The 19,743-nt window shown below is 44.4% G+C and overlaps 2 protein-coding genes across 12 annotated transcripts; both read left to right on the forward strand.

Moving 5' to 3' along the window:
* The first annotated feature begins 105 nt into the window (after positions 1-105).
* On the forward strand, positions 106-5,026 carry ttc19 (tetratricopeptide repeat domain 19). Of its 9 annotated transcripts, none has more exons than XM_069511454.1 (12): positions 106-455; positions 1,230-1,328; positions 1,365-1,405; positions 1,524-1,612; positions 1,890-2,000; positions 2,125-2,163; positions 2,283-2,339; positions 2,497-2,558; positions 3,047-3,141; positions 3,680-3,843; positions 3,990-4,152; positions 4,232-5,026. In XM_069511454.1, the coding sequence occupies exons 1-12, from the start codon at positions 403-405 to the stop codon at positions 4,390-4,392; spliced, it is 1,134 nt and encodes a 377-aa protein (XP_069367555.1). In that variant the 5' UTR covers positions 106-402; the 3' UTR covers positions 4,393-5,026. The 9 variants fall into 9 exon arrangements, with proteins under 9 accessions (XP_069367555.1, XP_069367553.1, XP_069367554.1 ...); XM_069511452.1 differs by having other exon boundaries at positions 106-423; XM_069511453.1 differs by having other exon boundaries at positions 106-423; positions 1,233-1,328.
* Positions 5,027-5,633: 607 nt separating this feature from the next.
* slc4a2a (solute carrier family 4 member 2a) lies at positions 5,634-19,723 on the forward strand. Of its 3 annotated transcripts, XM_069511373.1 has the most exons (22): positions 5,635-5,912; positions 6,301-6,401; positions 6,910-7,060; positions 7,503-7,680; positions 7,753-7,877; positions 9,383-9,516; positions 11,270-11,450; positions 11,580-11,715; positions 11,815-11,962; positions 12,724-12,820; positions 12,912-13,096; positions 13,179-13,398; positions 13,607-13,810; positions 13,943-14,091; positions 14,772-14,966; positions 15,186-15,395; positions 17,842-17,931; positions 18,015-18,181; positions 18,268-18,521; positions 18,602-18,771; positions 18,863-19,036; positions 19,365-19,723. In XM_069511373.1, the coding sequence occupies exons 2-22, from the start codon at positions 6,348-6,350 to the stop codon at positions 19,443-19,445; spliced, it is 3,303 nt and encodes a 1,100-aa protein (XP_069367474.1). In that variant the 5' UTR covers positions 5,635-5,912; positions 6,301-6,347; the 3' UTR covers positions 19,446-19,723. The 3 variants fall into 3 exon arrangements, with proteins under 3 accessions (XP_069367475.1, XP_069367474.1, XP_069367476.1); XM_069511374.1 differs by lacking the exons at positions 14,772-14,966; positions 15,186-15,395 and having other exon boundaries at positions 5,634-5,912; XM_069511375.1 differs by lacking the exons at positions 5,635-5,912; positions 6,301-6,401; positions 6,910-7,060; positions 7,503-7,680; positions 9,383-9,516 and having other exon boundaries at positions 7,756-7,877.
* Positions 19,724-19,743: the final 20 nt, after the last annotated feature.

Genomic DNA, 19,743 nt, shown 5'->3' on the forward strand with positions numbered 1-19,743 from the left:
GTATTGTAGCTTCAGTGTCTCTGTTGAATCCAGGATCAGAACGTGAACAGAAACTGGTCGATGAAATGAAAGCCATCTCAGTATGAAGACTATGATCGTTAAATACAATTATGAATGATTATAACCAATAGACAGAAATAATTGCAATATATCAGTGAATGTAATGAAATAATGACAGAAGATTCTGCAGGATATTTTTAAATCAATATTTTCATTCATCGAAAAGAAACTAAACGGAAACTTTGAAATCTTCGGATTTATAATAACCGTTTCTCCGCTGCTTTTATTTTGAAGGCAACGAGACCTCGTGACCCTTCTGACGTCCGGCCACGATGACGTAATCAGTAAGATGGCGGCCTCCTGTGTGCGTCGTGCTCTGGGTCTGACCCTGATCAGGTCCAGATGTTCAGCAGCTGGAGGCAGGTGAGCGAGAGTCAGACTCACCTGGACAACAGGTGAACACACCTGAAAGTGTCCTTGGGCAAGATGCTGAACCCCGAATGGCCCCTCAGAGAACAACAATAGAAAAGTGCTCCTCTAGATGCACTGTATGTATGAATGTGTGTGTGACTGGGTGAATGGCAAACTGTAGTATAAAGCGCTTTATAAATACAACCATTTACCACGAGCTGTATGACGTCATCCAACTGTTATCAACGTGTTACCGAGTACAAGTGAATATTGTGTCATATTTAAATGATGATATAATAAAACAAACATAACTAAAACACTTCATCAGTGAAGAATATATACATATACATATATACATATGTATATGTATTTATATACCTATATGCTAATGTACTTATCACCTTTCCTCTCCATTTCTTCTGTGGCTTTTTCAACTAAATTTGAAAAACCTGAAAAGATGGTTTCAAGCCACTGAATTTACATTTGTAAATGTGCTTTTTACCCATTGATAATAAAAGATTTATCAAATAATTTACCTTCACTGTCAATCTTCGAATCAAACTCACCAAAGAAATCATCCTTAAAGCAAAAGGAAAAATCGAAATGAAGAATTAGATGAAGACAAGCATGTGAGACAGTTTCATCTGTTACCAACAGACCAGTTGGATTTGAGATCTGGTTTCTATCTTCACAGGAAACATCTGAATTTATCTCAATGTTACTTCTCTCACTTTGGTAGAAAACATTTTCTCTATTGCACCATTTCAAACTCTGTGTTTTACTTTTATTATCGACACTATTCAAACCTGACTTTACAGCAGCAGCTCTGTGGCAGGAAAACGCTCGGCCTTCTTGGTAAACATAAGAAACTTTGAGAGCGGAGGAGAAGGAGGAAGAAGAGGAGGAGGAAGAGGAGGAGCAGGAGCAGCAGGAGCAGCAGGAGCAGCAGGAGCAGCAGGAGCAGCAGGAGCAGCAGCTCTGTGGGCAACAGTTGGTAAAAAATCTTTTACCCCAAACTCCATAAATATGCTGATTTTACACTTTTTCATTATTTACCATAAAGTGTGTGTGTGTTTTTGTGTGTGTGTGTGTCTGTGTCTGTGTGTTTGTAGCTTTCTCTCTGTTCACTTCTGATGAAGACAAACGAGATGAAGCTCAGAGAAAAGACGATGAGATGATTCTGCTGCTGAAAAAAGCCAAGGTACAGTCACACTGTAGTTTCAGTAGTATTGTTAGTACCACAGCTATAGTAGTAGTATCAGTAGTATTGTAAGTATGAACAATAGTAGCAGTGGTAATATTTGCATTGTGTTAGTATGAGCAGTAGTAGTGTTGTTTGTACTGCAGTAGTATCAGTAGAATTGTTATTACTGCAGTAATAGTGTTATTTTTATTAGGATCAGCAGTAGTTTATTTGGTATGAGCAGTAGTATTCCAGTAGTATTGCAGTAGTTGAGGTGTTTGTGTGTGTCTTTCAGCTCAGTGTGTATCGGGGTCAGCTTCAGGCAGCCTCAGGTTTCCTCCATCAGGCCGTCGCTCTCGCTCATCAGACCCACAACAAGCAGGCCGTCATCTACACCTACAGCCTGGTAACACCTGCTGACCACACCCACACACATACCCGACCACACCCACATCTGAATAAGTACTATGGGCTGTAAGCCTGCAAGTGTGACCTTTGACCTCGTCTTAAGACGCTGTGTGTTTCCTCAGATGGCAAACCTGGCCTACGTGCAGGGTCAGCTGGACAATGTGAGTAACGTCCAATCACTGGCTAGCACTTCCTCTTACACCTGTAAGAGCAGTGATGTCACTGTGATGTCACTGTGACTCATCTCATATCGTTGAGTCAAATCTCTTCCTCGTCTCAGGCAGAAAAACTGTTCAAAGCAGCGATGAGCTTCATGTTGTCGGGAGGAACACAACAGGTGTGTGTGTGTGTGTGTGTGTGTGTGTGTCACTGTTTGTGTAGTACTCTGTGTGTGTAGTACTCTGTGTGTGTAGTACTCTGTGTGTGTAGTACTCTGTGTGTGCAGTACTCTGTGTGTGTGCTCTTTGGTCTTCACTCTTCCTGTATGTTACCAGGACGACAACGCCTTCATCGAGATGTCTTTGAAACTAGCCTCCATCTACGCTGAACAAAATAAGTAAGTACAGTCTGTGGTACTGTGAGTACTTTGCTCCTACGGGTCAGGTTGGTTCTGTTGGGCTCCAGCAGCTGACAAAGGTTCATCCTCTGAGGAGAATCTAGATCTTACAGAAACTCCTCACAGGATCTCAGAGGATCTTGTGGGTCTCTGAAGACCCTGGTCCTCCTCAGAGACTGGAACGATCCACACCAGCTCCACGATAACAACATGATGTCATGTTCAGAGGAATGTCTGGTCAGTGGGTGGAGCTTTTATAATGTTTGATCTCTTATCTCCAACTTAACCTGGAGCAGGTCAGCTGATCATCATAAGTTACCATGGTGATTTACCCGATAACAAGGGAACGAGCTTCATGAAGCTGAAAAATCGGAATTAAACCTGAAGTTAACCTGATAACCAGAAATCCTGCTTCACAGTTCAGGGCCCTGGCCTCTCTTGGTTTGTTGGTTTATTAGTTTGTGTATTTGTTTGTTGTGTTGTTGCAGGGCGGAGCTTGCTGAACATGGCTTCAGGTTCTGTACAGAGTCTCTTGAGGCCAAACTGCAGAAAAACTTCGACCTGAAAGCAGAGGAACAGACAGGTGAGACAGTATTCACATCAACAATACTAATACATTAGTCTCACAGATGTTAACAATGACCATCATCCTCTGTTCTTAACTCAACAAGAGTCAAAGTCTGTGACGCTCAGACACCAAATGCAGCTCAAAGTGTTTGACATACAATAAATAAAAATAAACAACTGTTACAATGTAATTCATAAAACGTTACTCACGTTTTTCACGTAAATCCCTTTATTTATGTTACTATCATGAATTGCATTTTTCACCTTATTCACAATATTAAGGTTTTTAACACTTTTCCTGTTATTAATGTGATGAATGTTATTTCCTTTATTCGTGTTATTAAGACCTTTCACCTTGTTGACATTATTAATTTTTCACGTTATTGACATTTGTCCTATTCAGTTTTTTTTTTTACGTTATTCATGTTAATAACTGTTCCCTTTATTCACATAATTCATATTATTTTAACATTGTTAGCATTTTTCATTTTGTTCGTTATAAACATTTCTCACATAACCAACGTTTGTTTGGTGACGCTGTTCATCGTCTGCAGAGGAGGAGGAGGCTTTGAGAAAAGAGACCCGCCTTCTCCTTGGACTCTGCCTGGACTCTCGAGCTCGATACCGAGCATCAACATGGCGCCTGAACCAGGCCAGACAGGACTATGAGTACGCACTGAAAATCTGCCGCCAGGAGCAGGGAGAGACACACCCACAGGTAGAGACACATCCACGGATAGAGAGGCGCGTTGCCCAGAGACACGCCCACATGTAGAGACACACCCATTTACTAGAAACACGTCCACAGGTAAAGAGACTGATGTTTACGTCTGATGTCACCATCGTCTTGTCGTCTCCTGTCAGACTCTGGTGCTGATGAGCGACCTGGGCACCATCCTGGATCTGCAGGGTTGTCATGACGATGCCCTTGCAATGGTCCAACAGGCCGTGGATCTGAGCAGGTCCGCTGGACACCCGGACCAACATATCCTGCTGGGAAACATGGCCGGCATTCTGCTGCACAAAGGTAAGGACAGGTCAATGTTTGTGGGGACATTTATTAAGATGGGAGATTTTTTTAAGACATTCTGTCTCTGGTCCTTCAGGGCAGCTGGACGACTCTGTGCGGTACTACCAGGAGGCTCTGGGCCTGGCCCGGCAGGCAGGAGATCAGGAGGCCGTGGACAAGATCCAGGAGGGACTGATGGAGGTGAAGAAGAAGAGGGAGCAGGGCATGAAGAAGGAGCAGGACCCTGCAGAGGACTGACTGTCTCAGGGTGTCCAAAGGCAGACTGGATGGTCCAGCATGTTAGTGACCCTGTGACCTTTCCACAGAACGTCCTCACACTGTTGTTGTCTCAGTCCCCAGAGGATGAACCTTCCCATAAACACCAGAGCCCTGTACTATGAAGCAGGATTTGTGGTTGTCAGGGTAACTTCAGGATTTATTCCTCTGAGGAGTTTCTGAAAGATCTAGATTCTCCTCAGAGGATGAACTTTTGTCAGCTTCTGGAGCCCAACAGAGCCAACCTGACCCGTAGGAGCAAAGTACTCACAGTACCACAGACTGTCTACATGTACTTCACTTGTTACCTGTTCACTGTGGCTGATGCAAAGGAGCTCAACACAATCTACAGCTGCAACAGGCACCTTCCCTTCTAGAGATCACTGAATTCTACACACTGAACCTTTAACTTAACAAGTTTAAACCAGCGTCATGTGACCACTTAGCCTGACTGTGATTGTTAGGTTAAGTTCAGCTGGATAACTGAAAGAGATCCTGGATGTGTTGAGTAGTAGTTTATGTAGTACAGGGCCCTGGTTTATGTTTCAGGACTGTGAGTTTCTGTCTGAATAAAACTTCTTCCATGTCCTCACTTATTAAATGTCCTCTGTCCACACTGATGTGTTAAGTGTCATTAACAACATGTGACACAACAAACAGTTCACACGCACAGGTGAGTTCACACGCACAGGTGAGTTCCCACAGAGTGACGCGGTTAAACTTCCTGTTGTGTTTACTGAACATATCAGATTCAAAGCACAGTGACGACAGTAAACAAACACAAACAGGAATCATTGTGCTGCTACACAAACAGTAGATTAACTACACACACACACACCAGCACACACTTTCACATTCCCATCCCCTCGACACATGTGAAGCAGTTGTTGTGTCAACAGGTTCATGAGCTGATATAAAAGCAGCTTCAGATGAAGGGACAGTTTCTTCTGGACGACGGCTCCACACTGACGAGGTGAGAACACTGAGCTCCACAGTGAAGCCTGAAGGTCAGAGGTCACTGCTGCTCTACTGAACAAACAACTGATGATCCTGGAGACAGATCACATGACCAATCTGTCATCAACAATGTGTTTAAAGATGCTACGTAGCTAAAGTTAGCATTAACATGTTCGGAGGAGGAAGAGGAGTTAAAGAGTGTGAATAGCCAGGGGGCGGGACTAACTTTGACTGACAGTTGGTTGCCATAGTGACCTTCAGCTGATTTTTGTTGGACCTTTTTGTCTCAGTCTGTCCCCACCTCCTTTCTCTCTTCTTTTCTTCTCAGTCTCTCCCTCTTTCCTCACCCCGTCTCTCTCTCTCTCTCTCTTTCTTTCTTTCTTTCTTTCTTTCTCTCTTTCTTTCTTTCTCTCTCTCTCTCTCTCTCTCTCTTTTTCTTTCTCTGTCTCTCTCTCTGTCTGTCTGTCTCTCTCTCTGTCTCTGTCTCTCTCTCTCTCTGTCTCTCTGTTGGTTTCAGTCTCTTTCAGTGCTGCAGGGACGCTGAGGTAGGCTCCAACTCTTCCCTGTTTCACACACACACACACACACACACACACACACACTCACACTCACACACACTGTGTTTTGTGTACAGAGTGGGGATCGTGTCCTCAGTTTGAAGTTCATGTCTCTGAGGTAAAGTCATTGTTGATGATGCAGGAGTCACCACAGTTCAGCTGCTGGACTCTGTGTAGGAACCATGTTGAAAAGAACATGTGCATCAGAACATCATGTTCTCTGTCTGTTAGCACCTGAGGAAACATCTGGCTCCACATGTCAGAGGCTGTTCACAGATGTTGAGCTTCATCAGTCTGATTAAAACACAACAATTAAGATGACTCATCATAAATATTTGAAACTAAACTTCTACTTTTTTTGACTCTTGATCTCCAGGTTCTGCTTCCTGAACTCACCTCTGACCTCTGACCCCTGAAGGAGACATGAGCCATCATCCAGAGTCTGTGGGTCCCGGCGAGGCCCTCGGTCTGTCTGCAGTGAGTCTCGGCACCGATCGATCAATAATCATTATCACCTCTGTGTCAGTGTGAAGATATGATGCTGTTACTATGGTAACAGCTCATCATGAGAATACTCAATAAACATTCAATCAACACTTGATTAATTCCTGAACATTTTTTGATGAATACTATACTTGATCAAAACCCATTCGCCAGCAGAGAGATGTGATCACATGACTGAAACATCACCGATTCAATAAAAACCATCAATAATAATAATGATCCTGTTTAACAGAGTAAAGTAAAGTATCAATCAATCAATCAATCAAATTTTATTTGTATATCGCATATTCACAAATCACATCATAACGAGCTGTGACATCATCTGTTCTTAACTCTCAACAAGAGGAAGAAAAAAATACCTTTTAGTAGTACTTTATATTGTGACATAGAATTTTTGTGCTGTGTTCAGTATCTATCTGTTCGGAGCTGTAACCTCCTGACCCCTGACCTTGACGGACATGTCCTCACTCATCTCCCACAGTCTCTGTCTCCTCCTCCGCATTGCCATGGTGATGAAGAAGAAGAGGACCTGAACAAAGCATTTGATGTTCAGTGTTTTCCGCAGATCTTTGGTCCTGCAGCGGTTAGTCCGCCAGACAAACACAGAGTCTACGACGAGCAGGATTTTGAAGGTGAAACATCAAAACTTAAGAACAGGTTCTCAGGTTCTTTATTTGGGTTCCGTCATTGTTAAGATCCTGCAGGAGTTCGGGTGTTTCAGGAGGTTCTGGTGATCTTAGAGAAAGTTTTAAAGGGAGGGTGTTTGTAGAGATTACATCACATTGATCATCATTTGTAGAGAAAATAGGAACATCGGAAAAGGTTCTGTTTCTGAGAACATTTCAGAGGGTGGAACCTCTCCGGAGTCTGGTTGAAGGGAACATTACAGAGACATTCAGTGAGTTTGTTCCATCTCGGGTTCAGGGTGTTTCAGGAATCCTGAAGATACAAGTTTCTCTTTCCCTGCCTAAAGGATCTGATAAGTGGAGGATTAAGGGTTTCAGGTTCTTTAAAAGTTCCACTTCTGATCCTAGAACCTCAAACATGCACCGTCTGGTTCTGTCTCTACTGCAGATCATCGTCACTGTTCTCTCCATGTCCAGCATCCTCTGTCCAAACCTCCCGCTGACGTCAGGAGGAAGAGGACCAATGAAGGCAGGAGGGAGGGGAGGAGAGGCTCCGCCCCCAGCGCCGCAGCCACCATAGAAGAAGACCAGGAGGAGGAGTCCTGCAGTCAGACCATGGCCTCCAGGTGAGGAGCACACCTGATGCGTTGGTAACATCAGGACTCATCACATTAACTCGTTACTCCTCCCCCTCACAGAGACCTGCCCACCACTTCCACCAATCACAACACCCTCTCACGTGGCAGCACCATGATGAGCGTTGCCACTGACGACGCTGATGAGGTTGGAGCGTTGATGTCCGTCGACTTGGACGGAATCAAGAGTCAGTGAAGAAACACACACACACACACACACACCAAACACACACAAACAATCACACACTACTCACACTACACACACAAACACATGCAAACAAACACATGCAAACACATGCAAACACAAAGATGGTTTCTGACATTTTAGGCAGTTCTTATCACACTGAGATTTATTTCCAAATCATGGACAGGCTGGTCCTGGATCTGAACCTGATCCTGATACTGATCCTGAATCTGACTTGTGAAGACATGATTTTACGTCTTTTGGTTGTCATTTGGCCGTTCATGGTCAGTTTGTGCATTTTCTGCTGTGAGTAGCCACAGACAGATGAGGACAGATGAGGACAGATGAGGACAGATGAGGACAGATGAGGACAGATGCGGACAGATGCGGACAGAGAGGGGGAGAGAGAGTGCACGATAGGAGTTTTGCCTTCTGGTCAAACATTACTCAAGGTTCCTCACAGTGGAGCTGGAGGACAAACTGACACCAAGGTGACTCTGTTCAGACAGTGATTCTCTGAGATGTTGAGGGTCAATGACAACGACCTCAGTCTGAATTAGAAGTAAGAAGTTCTGGCTCATCCAGGCCTTGATGTTCTTGAGACGTTCCTGAAGTTGAACTAAGTGATTAGATTCATCAGGCTTCATAGAAATGTACAGCTGGGTGTCGTCTGCGTAACAATGGTAGTGTCTCTGGTGCTTTCTGATGATGTTGCCTAAGGGAGCATATATAAGGTGAAGAGTATCGGTCCAAGGACAGAACCTTGTGGAACTCCATGACTAACTTGCATGTGCATGGGGGGGGGGTCATTGTTGACGTTAACAAATTGAAATCTATCTGATAAATATGATTGAAACCAGTCTGATGTTCCTCTGATCCCTTCATGTTGTTCTAGTCTCTGTGATCTTATGATCTATGGTGTCAAACGCTGCACTAAGATCCAACAGGACGAGGACAGAGACAAGTCCATCATCTGAGGCCATGAAAAGGGCATCAGTCATTAGGACAGATGAGGACAGTTGTGGATGTTTGAAGATTTGTCACCTTTTTAAAGATTTAAACGAGCTGCAAGCCACAGACCTCTGGAAACAATGAGAGATGGACCAACAGACTGTTGAGCTTTCATGATGATTGATGGGGAAACAGATGTAAGGTGAGAGGACGCACAGAAATTGACAACAAGCAGGGGGCGCTGTCAGCTGATCCTCACAACTGGACTGACAAAAACTCATTTTCTCTTCCTACATCAGAGAAACCTGAGACTGCTCACCTGTGTGCGTGATTGGATTATTCAGCGTTCACTTCACTGGAGCTCAGTCGAGCCTGAAACCAAATTAAACAAAAGAAAGTTCCCATGAAAACAGAAAAGGAAGGAGGGATGTACCCTCACCCTAAGGAAAGAAGAATCAAGGCAATGAATAATGAAATAAGGAAATTGTTCCCATCAGAGTTTTGACCAATGACCCCTGTGCTCTGACCTCGCCCCCACATATATGCCCCTCCCCTCAGGTCACCGATTGGACGATGTTCCGGCAGTGCGGCGTCACCTGGTGAGGCGGAGCTCCAGAGGACCAATCGTTCACATCAGCAAAGATCAGATCGTCGGTCAGTCACAGCTCCGACCGGACCGAACGCCTCACGAGGTGAGCTGTGATGTCATAGTTAATAGTGACATCACCTGGATGTCAACTCACTTTTTAAAAGACATTTTGTTCGAAAAACAAGGTACGTGCACATGAACGGAGTTTCTGCTCTGACGACCTGTCAACGCACTCGTCAACATCTGGATTGCCCCCTGGTGTCTGGCTGCAGTATAGATCATAAATGTCCTCCAGGTTAGCAGATGGGACATGGACCAAACTATAAATGGTTTCTGTCATTTCAGCTCGTTCTTCTCTCTCTGGTGCTTGTTCAAGTGTTTCTGATCAGTTTGGTTTGATCAGATTTTTTATTTAATGATATAAAAACAGGCAGAGACGTCATGATTGACAGGTGAGACCACGCCTCCTGGATCACTACAAATGACATCATCACCACAAGATGGTAGCTTTTGTATCTGAGATGTTGTTCCTCCATTCGATTCTGGAGGAAGTGGAGACGTGTCATCCGTCTCATTATGCTAAGTTATGTTTACCCTGTACTGGACATGTTCAGGTGTAGAATGGATCACACACGTTGACACAATGAGAAAAACATGTGGGACAGGAGAGGTAGGACAGGTGAAGTATGAGGTAAGACAGGAGAGGTGGGACAAGTGAGGAGGGACAGGTGAGGAAAGGGGAGGTAGGACAGGAGAGGAGAGGTGAGACAGGTGAGGTGAGAAAGGAGAGGTGGGATGAGAGAGGTGAGACAGGAGAGGTGAGACAGGAGAGGTGAGACAGGAGAGGTGGGATAGGAGAGATGGGATAGGAGAGGTGGGACAGGGGAGGTGAGACAGGAGAGGTGAGACAGGAGAGGTGGGACAGGAGAGGTGAGACAGGAGAGGTGAGACAGGAGAGGTGAGACAGGAGAGATGGGACAGGAGAGGTGGGACAGGTGATGTCACTCATGTGAGAGCAAGTAAACCCAGAGTTGAGTCTGCATTGGTTCAGTCTTGTCTTCACAATGGACAGTTTGGACATGAACAGTTTGGACGTGAACAGTGGACACACTAAGGTACAGGCTGATTTATCCCATCTGTGTTTAACTTTAGTTCCATTTAACGGGTTTCAGCCCAGTGCGTGTGTGTGTGTGTGTGTGTGTGTGTTTGTTTGTTTGTGTGTGTGTGTGTGTGTTTATATCTCTGTATCTGTGTGTGTGTGTGTGTGTGTGTGTTTGTTTGTTTGTTTGTTTGTGTGTGTGTTTGTTTGTTTGTTTGTGTGTGTGTTTATATCTCTGTATCTGTGTGTGTGTGTGTTTGTTTGTTTGTTTGTGTGTGTGTTTATATCTCTGTATCTGTGTGTGTGTGTGTGTGTTTGTTTGTTTGTTTGTGTGTGTGTGTTTATATCTCTGTATCTGTGTGTGTGTGTGTTTGTTTGTTTGTTTGTGTGTGTGTTTGTTTGTTTGTGTGTGTGTGTGTTTATATCTCTGTATCTGTGTGTGTGTGTGTGCGTGCGTGTGTTTAATATGATCATTAAACAGATAAAGTGTGACATGCACACAGTATTATAAACCACACTCATGCATGTTCACTGCGTTCATGTAGCGTTGGAGTTTTTGCTCCCACTGTCTCAGACGGAGCAGCTGGAGCGTCTGCGGTGTCCATGTGTGGTCGCAGCTCAGGTCACTGACATTAACACACATGTCCCACATAAAAACCTGTCAATTGTGTGTGTGTGTGTGTGTGTGTGTGTGTGTGTGTGTGTGTGTGTGTGTGTGTGTGTGTGTGTGTGTGTGTGTGTGTGTGTGTGTGTGTAGGTGTTTGTGGAGCTGAACGAGCTGATGATTGACAGGAACCATGAGCTGCAGTGGAGGGAGACGGCTCGCTGGATCAAGTTTGAGGAGGAGGTGGAGGAGGAGACGGAGCGGTGGGGTCGACCTCACGTCGCCTCTCTCTCCTTCCGTTCGCTGCTGGAGCTTCGAAAAACCATCTCCCATGGTTAGCTCTGTGCTGCCCCCACTGGACAACCACTGACATTGCACACACACAGAGCACTCACCTTCTGTCGAAACCAACTCCAGGTGAGTTATGATGTCATGGTGTGACATCATGGTGTTGTCTTTTCAGGGGCGGTGCTTCTGGACCTGAAGCAGAGGACGCTGCCGGACATCGCCCAGCAGGTGGCAGAGCAGATGGTGATCTCAGATCAGATCAAAGCTGAGGATCGAACCAACGTCCTGAGAGCTCTGCTGCTCCGACACAGGTCTGTCCATCATCCATCTGTCCATCATCCATCTGTCCATCTTCCATCTGTCCATCATCTGTCCATCAATCATGTCTTTGTCCCTCTCTTTGTTGTCAGTCATCCCAGTGATGAGAAAGATCACAGCTTGTTCAGCAGAAACATCTCTGCTGCCAACATGGCCGCCCTGATTGACAAACACAATGGCCAATCAGAGCTCTCCCCAGACCTGACCAATCACAAAGAGGCTGACCCAGAGAAGACCAAGGTAAAACAAAAACAGACCACGACAGTTTGACGGTGATGTGACATCGATTTATAACGTAGTAACAAAAACACAGTGAGTGATGACAAATAAAGAGACATTTATGGGGGGGGGGCTTCATGGAGTTGTCAGCCTGCTGAAAAAAATGGAGCCTCATTGTGTCTGACTGACTGTGGCAACTTGCATGGCGTATGTATTTTTCAGAGAGCCGCTTCAGGTCCTGCACCCAGGACGTTGTCCACTGTACCTCTGTGCCGAACCATGAAGTAAATGTATTTAGACAGAAATTAACCAAATACAATTTGAAAATAACTTATTGAATGTTCACAGGTACTGGCAGTCGACCAGTAGCATTGTACGAGTAAAATATTATCTAATTAAATGATGTCTAACATGTTAAAATAGGAGTTTCTCCTCAGGAAGTTGGAGGAGGCTGCTCCCCAGCGCCCGTACACCTGACTTGCAGCAGTTAGCATGATGCTACTGGCAAAGAATTTAGGAAGAGCTTGTTGATGGTTTGGTTGCCTTGTGAGGAGGCGGGGTTTATTTGCTGTGAGATTATCATTCAATTTGACACCACATGGAGTTGGTGCCACCTCAGTATTCTGAAAGGTGGCGGACAGGGAGAAGAACACGAGTGGTGCTGTGACAGATGAGAAGTACAACTGGGAGTCATCAGCAAAGCAGTGGTTAGGATTTAGCTTTTCAAATGAGTAAATGTAAATACTTGTCAAGATTCTGAGGTTGTTTTGTGGCGTGTCCAGAGAGAAGCCCCACCCCCCTGTCACTCCAGATCCAAACATGAAGCAAAGCTGATGGAGAAGATCCCAGAGAGAGCTGAGGCCACTGTGGTCCTCGTAGGTATGCATTACAAACGTACACATCGTATACACATCATCTTCTTCTTGACTGTGTGTAGTTGGGAACCTGCATCCCTCTGCTGTGTCTACAGGCAGTGTGAGTTTTCTGGACCAGCCCTCCATGGCGTTTGTGCGGCTGCAGGAGGCGGTCCTGCTGGAGTCTGTTCTGGAAGTCCCTGTCCCTGTGAGGTTCCTTTTCCTGCTGCTGGGCCCACCTGTCACTAACATCGACTATCACCAGATCGGACGCTCAATCTCCACACTCATGTCAGACAAGGTGAGTCCCCACAGACTTGACAGATGCTCTGCTACCTTGAAGCCACATAATAAATGTTTCATAATGATTTCGACCTCCTCAGCACTTCCACGAGGCAGCGTACCAGGCAGATGACCGCCAGGATCTTCTGACAGCCATCAACCGTTTCCTGGACTGCAGCGTCGTCCTGCCTCCCTCAGAGGTTGATGGGGATGAGCTCCTGCACTCTGTCGCTCGCTTCCAAAGAGAAATGCTCCAAAAGAGGGAAGAGGAGCAGGGCAGCAAACTGCAGGATAAACAGTCGAGTATTCAGCAGCATGAAGGTGAGTTATCAGGGTTGTTCTTATGTCAATGAACATGTTTCACCAGCAGTTATGAATTTGGACATTGTCGTCACTTCCTGCTCAGTTGATAGTTGCCATCTCTCTGTGAAAGTGCTCATCTTCCTTGCAAGACAATCATGTCACCAGATAAGACCAAATGTTTCCTTCTCTTATCTGAAGATATTCATCAACTGTGATCTTATCGCAGATTCCCTGGTTCCCTCCAAACCCAGCAATGAGCCCCTGAGGCGTTCAGGTCGTCTGTTTGGAGGTCTGGTCAAAGACGTGGTGCGACGTTACCCTCAGTACCTCAGTGACATCAGAGATGCTCTGAACCCTCAGTGCATGGCCGCCATCATCTTCATCTACTTTGCTGCCCTGTCACCTGCAATCACCTTTGGTGGACTGTTAGGTAAGTCGTGACAGAGACTGAACTTCGTGATGAGGTTTGGTTGAACCAGATGTTTATTTGATGCTTACATAAAATCTCCATACATTGTTTTAGACTTTTTGTTGTTGCTGTGATCATTGACCTTTGACACAGGTGAGAAAACAGAGGGTCTGATTGGTGTGTCGGAGCTGATTGTTGCCACGGCCATGCAGGGCATAGTGTTCAGCGTGTTGGGTGCTCAGCCTCTGCTGGTGATCGGCTTCTCTGGGCCGCTGCTTGTGTTTGAAGAGGCCTTCTACACTGTGAGCTCACCTGACTCTCTTTACATCTGTTTTCAGAGAACTGTTTGTTTCAATTTATTCTCTATGACCATATCTCTATCATGAGTCCTGTCAACACAATGTTCACTTGAGGGGTTTTCTGACTTTTTACACGTTACCTTAAAATGGTCAGATGATGATGGATGTTTGAATATGGGGAGGAAATGGAAACTGCTTTTTCTAGTCGGTGATTTTCAGGCTGTGAATTCACAGCCTCACAGTATAAAAACTAGGTCTACCACACAGTGAAGTGAAGGAGCAGTGAGGTTGTCAGAGAAGACAGAGGCCTGGTATCCAATCAGCACTTTGTATCAGTAGATACCTTATTTTAGGAATCATGATTTTTTGGCCAAGATAATGAGTAGTTTTAATAAAAGCTGTTATGCAGATGATGGTTGATTGTACGTCTCAAATAAGCCTTAGCATTTGAAAACCACAGTTGGTCAAACAGATGAATTCTAAGCTTATTGCTGTTAAAACTGAAGTTTGTCCTTGATACCTCATGTGATGTTTCATCTGTTCTGCTAACCCTAGCCTCTGAAATCTATGTGTCACTGTGAACTAGGAATTTACTTTTTAGCTCAATGTTAAATATCAGGGATATATGTCAGGGATCCTCCATCAAAGCAAAGTATCCTACCTGGTCTTTTTTTTCTGTGTAGTTTTGTAAAGACAATGGGATCGAGTATTTGACCGGCCGGGTGTGGATCGGGTTCTGGCTGGTGCTACTTGTTCTCCTCACTGTTGCCTTTGAGGGAAGCATCCTTGTGCGCTTCGTCTCCCGCTTCACTCAGGAGATTTTCTCCTTTCTCATTTCCCTCATTTTCATCTATGAGACCTTCGCCAAACTGGTCAAGGTAAAGTCAGAGACCAATAAGCATGAAGTGTGTTATTAAAAAGTAACGGTTATTATGCTTAAGTGTTGAGTTTTGATATTACAGATTTATTCATTTAGATTATTTTTATGTTGAAGTCTGAGTGTGTGTGAATTAAAGGTTCTGAAGCAGACAACTGTATCTGTTAATACAACACAGAGCAACTCTGAGCGTTTACTTCTTTGTCTCTGTCTTTTCTAGATCTTTCAGGAGCATCCTCTCCAAAACTGTTACCATGGTAACAATACAGTATCTCCATTCCTCTGCAACTATACAACTGTTGCTGGGAATCCTGGGAAGGTTGTTGGAGAACCCAACACTGCCTTGCTGTCATTACTGCTTATGGCGGGAACGTATCTCATCGCTTTCTACCTCCGCAAGTTCAAGAACAGCTCTTTCTTCCCCGGCAGGGTCAGTACATTCAAGCCATGTGTGTATCATCGTAAGTTGTCGGGGTTTCCCTTCTGTCCTGTTTGTGTTGGTTTACAATGTGACTCTGTAGTACTGATACTGATTGAGCCGTTTTGTTTGGAATTCATCAAATTAAAACTGGAAATTGAGCTGGTTTTTTTTGCTCTCGTGTGGCGTACTACAATACAAACAGTACCACTACTGCAATACAACACACATGATGTACTGCTGTCCGAGTCACGGGTTCAGCACCTGCAAAATGACCTAATCAACATGAAAGTTCTAAGCAAACTCAAAACGGGGCAGGAGAGGCGGGGTTCACCCGAGACTGCAGATCAACCATCTCCCACTACCAACTATCATTCTGGAAAATGTGCCGACCCGTTGTAATAAAACTGATGAGCTCCAGGCTAATGCACTCCATCTCTGCAAGTAGAGAAATGCTGGTGTTCTGGCCCTTATTAAAACCTGGCTTTCAAACCACTGTGACCCAGACTTAATGATCGATTAATGTGCATATGGATTGAAATCAATCAATCAAATGTTATTTGTACTGCTCATATTCACAAATCACAGTTTGTCTCATAGGGTTAACGAGCTGTGACCTCATCTGTTCTTAACTCAACAAGAGTAAAACTACCAAAAAACCTTTCAACAGGGAAAAGAACGTAGAAACCTCAGTGTACTAGGATTCACAGCACTGGTTAGAGGAAACAGTTTGAAGCAAGATGGAAGGTAAATTATTGAAGAATTATTGTCAATAATCGTCGAGTATCTGAGGAGACATATTGTATATCAAGCAGTCTTGGTCAGAACTAAGAGCAGGTCCAAGACAAACCTGGACCAGCTCTAACTAAACCTTCATCATGAAGGAAGTTTGAATCTTAAAGTAGAGAGGGAGTCTGCCTCCAGAACTGAACCTGAGATGTACATATCCTGATCATAATAATAGATTGATTATATTCAGTTGTTATACCAGGGAGCTAGTTTACTTTGTATTACATGCTTCTTTTTTTGAGGCGATATGGAGCCTAATGTTAGTCATAATGAGTTTACGGGAGCTATCAACAAAATGCTCAATCTTAGTGGAGCTTTGGTTTTTAAAGAATTTGTTGGTTATCTCAATGGATGATTAAATGTAATTGGAATTATTTCCTTAAATTTAGCTACAGCACTATCAGGTAGACATCTAGATAATGAGTTTTTCATTAATGGCCTGTAATCTGACAATTAGAAATCAAAGGTTATTAAATTATGGTCTGATAGAATCAGATTATGTGTAAATATTATTAGATGTTCAATTTTGACACTGTATGATATTATGAGGTCACATGTGGTTACAACAATGAGTAGGTTGGTGTACACACTGACTAAAACCAATTGAGTCTAATAATGAGATGAATGCAACACTAAGGCTATCATTATTAGTGTACATGAATATTAAAGTCACTGACAATAATAACTTTATCTGTTTATAGGACTTGATAAAAACTCAGGGAATTCCATTTAAAAATTCAGAATAAGCCCCGGGAGCACGGTAAACTACAGCAAATATGATTGGCTGTTGTGATTTTCTTGATGGGTGTGGAAGACTAAGAAACACTAAGCAACACTTTCAAATGAGTTTAATTGATAGACTGGAGTCTCTGGGAATGTGTGTATTTATATGACTGGGGGGAGTCGATTCATTTAGGCTGACATATTCATTTGGTTGCAGCCAGGTCTCAGTGAGGGAATAAATCAATATAGGATGATGCCGTCTCTCCAAGACCAGGATCCTCAGGCTTAAAAGGCAGCGGTGGAGCTGCCTCAAGGAACACTCAGAACAAACACACTCACCCACAGGATGGTGACAGAGAAACATCCAGCTGTTTCAGATGCTTTAAGCTATATTTTGAGAGTTTTGTTTAAAAGTTTAAATAAATATGCTAAAGCCTGAATGGTTTATCTCTGGCTGTTGTGGTGAGAGCCCCGTGGCATTGTCTCCTGCCACAACCATAAAACCTGTTTGCAAGACACCAGCTCGACAGCCAGCGGTTCAATGACAACATGCAACTAAACATGTCATCACCGGTCAGATTAGGAAGAAACAACGATGTTACAGGGAAATCTCAAGGAGGCGGGTCCTGATAGTTTTCCAAGCTCTCGGTTTTCTGTTATTGGATGTATTCATGTCTTGAATGTTTCCTGTGAGTTTTGTGTTTTTTTTCCTGGCTGCAAAATTTTATTTAAGTTGAAGTTGAAGAGGAGCACATTCAAGTACAAACATACAGGTACAGACATTTATTCCTGTACACAAGTACACATTCACAGGTAACTATGGATACATGTACATGCAGACAGGGATATAAAGGTACAGCTCTCACTACATTTCATAGATCCAGGTGTGTAATACGTTTTCTGATATTCAAAGTCTAAATGTGAGGTCTCACATTTCTGACTTAAGCTCCGCAGGATCATCGGAGACTTTGGGGTCCCCATTGCTATCCTCATCATGGTGTTGGTGGACTACAGTGTGGAGGACACCTACACCCAGGTCAGACCAGAGCACATTTATGACTTATTACAACATCTGTATGAACACCTCTGTTGAATTGACTTCTTTCTATTGGCTGACAGAAACTCAATGTGCCCAGTGGATTCTCTGTCTCCAGTCCAGAGAAGCGTGGTTGGATGATTTCTCCTTTGGGGTCGGACGGGCAATTTCCCATTTGGATGATGGGTGCAAGCATTCTGCCGGCCATTCTCGTCTTCATCCTCATCTTCATGGAGTCCCAGATCACAGCGTACAACACTCTGTTCTTCTTGTCTTGTTTTTTTTTTTTTTGGTCTCAGTATGAAGTGTTAATGTCGCTTTCCCTGCGCCCGTCAGACTGATTGTCAGTAAGAAGGAGAGGATGCTGGTGAAGGGAACTGGCTTTCACCTGGACCTCCTCATCATTGTGGTGGTGGGTGGAATCTCAGCTCTGTTTGGTTTGCCTTGGCTGTCAGCTGCTACGGTTCGGTCCGTCACCCACACCAATGCCCTCACTGTCATGAGCAAAGCTGTTGCCCCTGGGGACAAGCCCCGCATCCAGGAAGTGAAGGAGCAGAGGGTGACTGGCTTCCTGGTGGCTGTGCTAGTGGGTACGACTGAGTCCTTCTGCGACTGATGTGACCACAGTTTGTACTACGACTTCTGATCTGGTCCCTGCTCCTCGTCTCAGGTCTGTCCATTGTGATCGGAGAAGTTCTGCGTCAAATCCCTCTGGCTGTGCTTTTTGGGATCTTCCTCTACATGGGTGTGATGTCTCTGAACGGGATCCAGCTCACCGAGAGGCTCATCCTGCTGCTGATGCCCTCAAAGTACCACCCTGATCAAAGCTACGTCCGCAAGGTTAGACCCACCCCCTGACCAGGGACAAAAGTCACTGAAAGAGGTGTGAAACTGGGTCACATGACGTGGACACTTGTGTCTTGTCTGACAGGTACGGACGTTAAGAATGCACATGTTCACTCTCGTCCAGCTGACCTGTCTGTCTCTCCTGTGGGTTGTCATGGCGACAGCAGCTGCATTAGCCTTCCCCTTTGTGTTGCTGCTGACGATCCCTGTGAGGATGCTGCTGCTGCCTCATCTCTTCACCCGCAGAGAGCTGCAGAGTGTGAGTCACACGTTATCCGACCTGACATCACATGAAACTTGTTTGTTACCAAATGAAACCAGATTCATGGTGTTTACAACTGATCTGAGCAGATTGTGTGAGTTGGATTTTATTTTGATAGACGCAGCGTCTGTAGTTTTTCTCTGAATGACACATGAACCACTTCAACACAAACATCACTTGAGACACATTTTTATTGTGTTTTAATAAAAATCAACTGTGATGTTGTTCCTTGTTTACAGGTGATAAACGTTTCATACATGTGTATAGTGTATGTGATAAACCGTACTGGTGCCATGACGCTGACCTCTTACCTGTGCTCCTGCAGCTGGATGCTGATGACGTAGAGTCTCACCTGGAGGAGAAGGAGGGGCAGGACGAGTACTCACAGCTGCAGATGCCCGTGTGACCCGCCCAGCAGTGTGGTGATTGGTCGATCTGACCAGATGGACTGAACCTGCTCCCGTCTTTGCTAGCATCTAACATGTATCCTGTAGGAAGGGGGGGGGGGGGGGTACTGAAACCCTGTTTTTTATTTTCTTTGTTTCTGTTTGACTCTGAACTGAGCTTCTGAACTCTGGGTTCAGGTCTGATTTACTTCTGGTTCAGGTCTAGTTCTGTCTCTAATTAACTGAAACATTCCATGTGTACCTCTTTGTTTCTTCATTAAATACAAATGATCTGATTGTGTTTGTTTATTTTTTTCT

The sequence above is a fragment of the Paralichthys olivaceus genome, chromosome 16, assembly GCF_024713975.1.
Source record: "Paralichthys olivaceus isolate ysfri-2021 chromosome 16, ASM2471397v2, whole genome shotgun sequence".
In the NCBI taxonomy this organism is placed as follows: Eukaryota; Metazoa; Chordata; class Actinopteri; order Pleuronectiformes; family Paralichthyidae; genus Paralichthys; species Paralichthys olivaceus.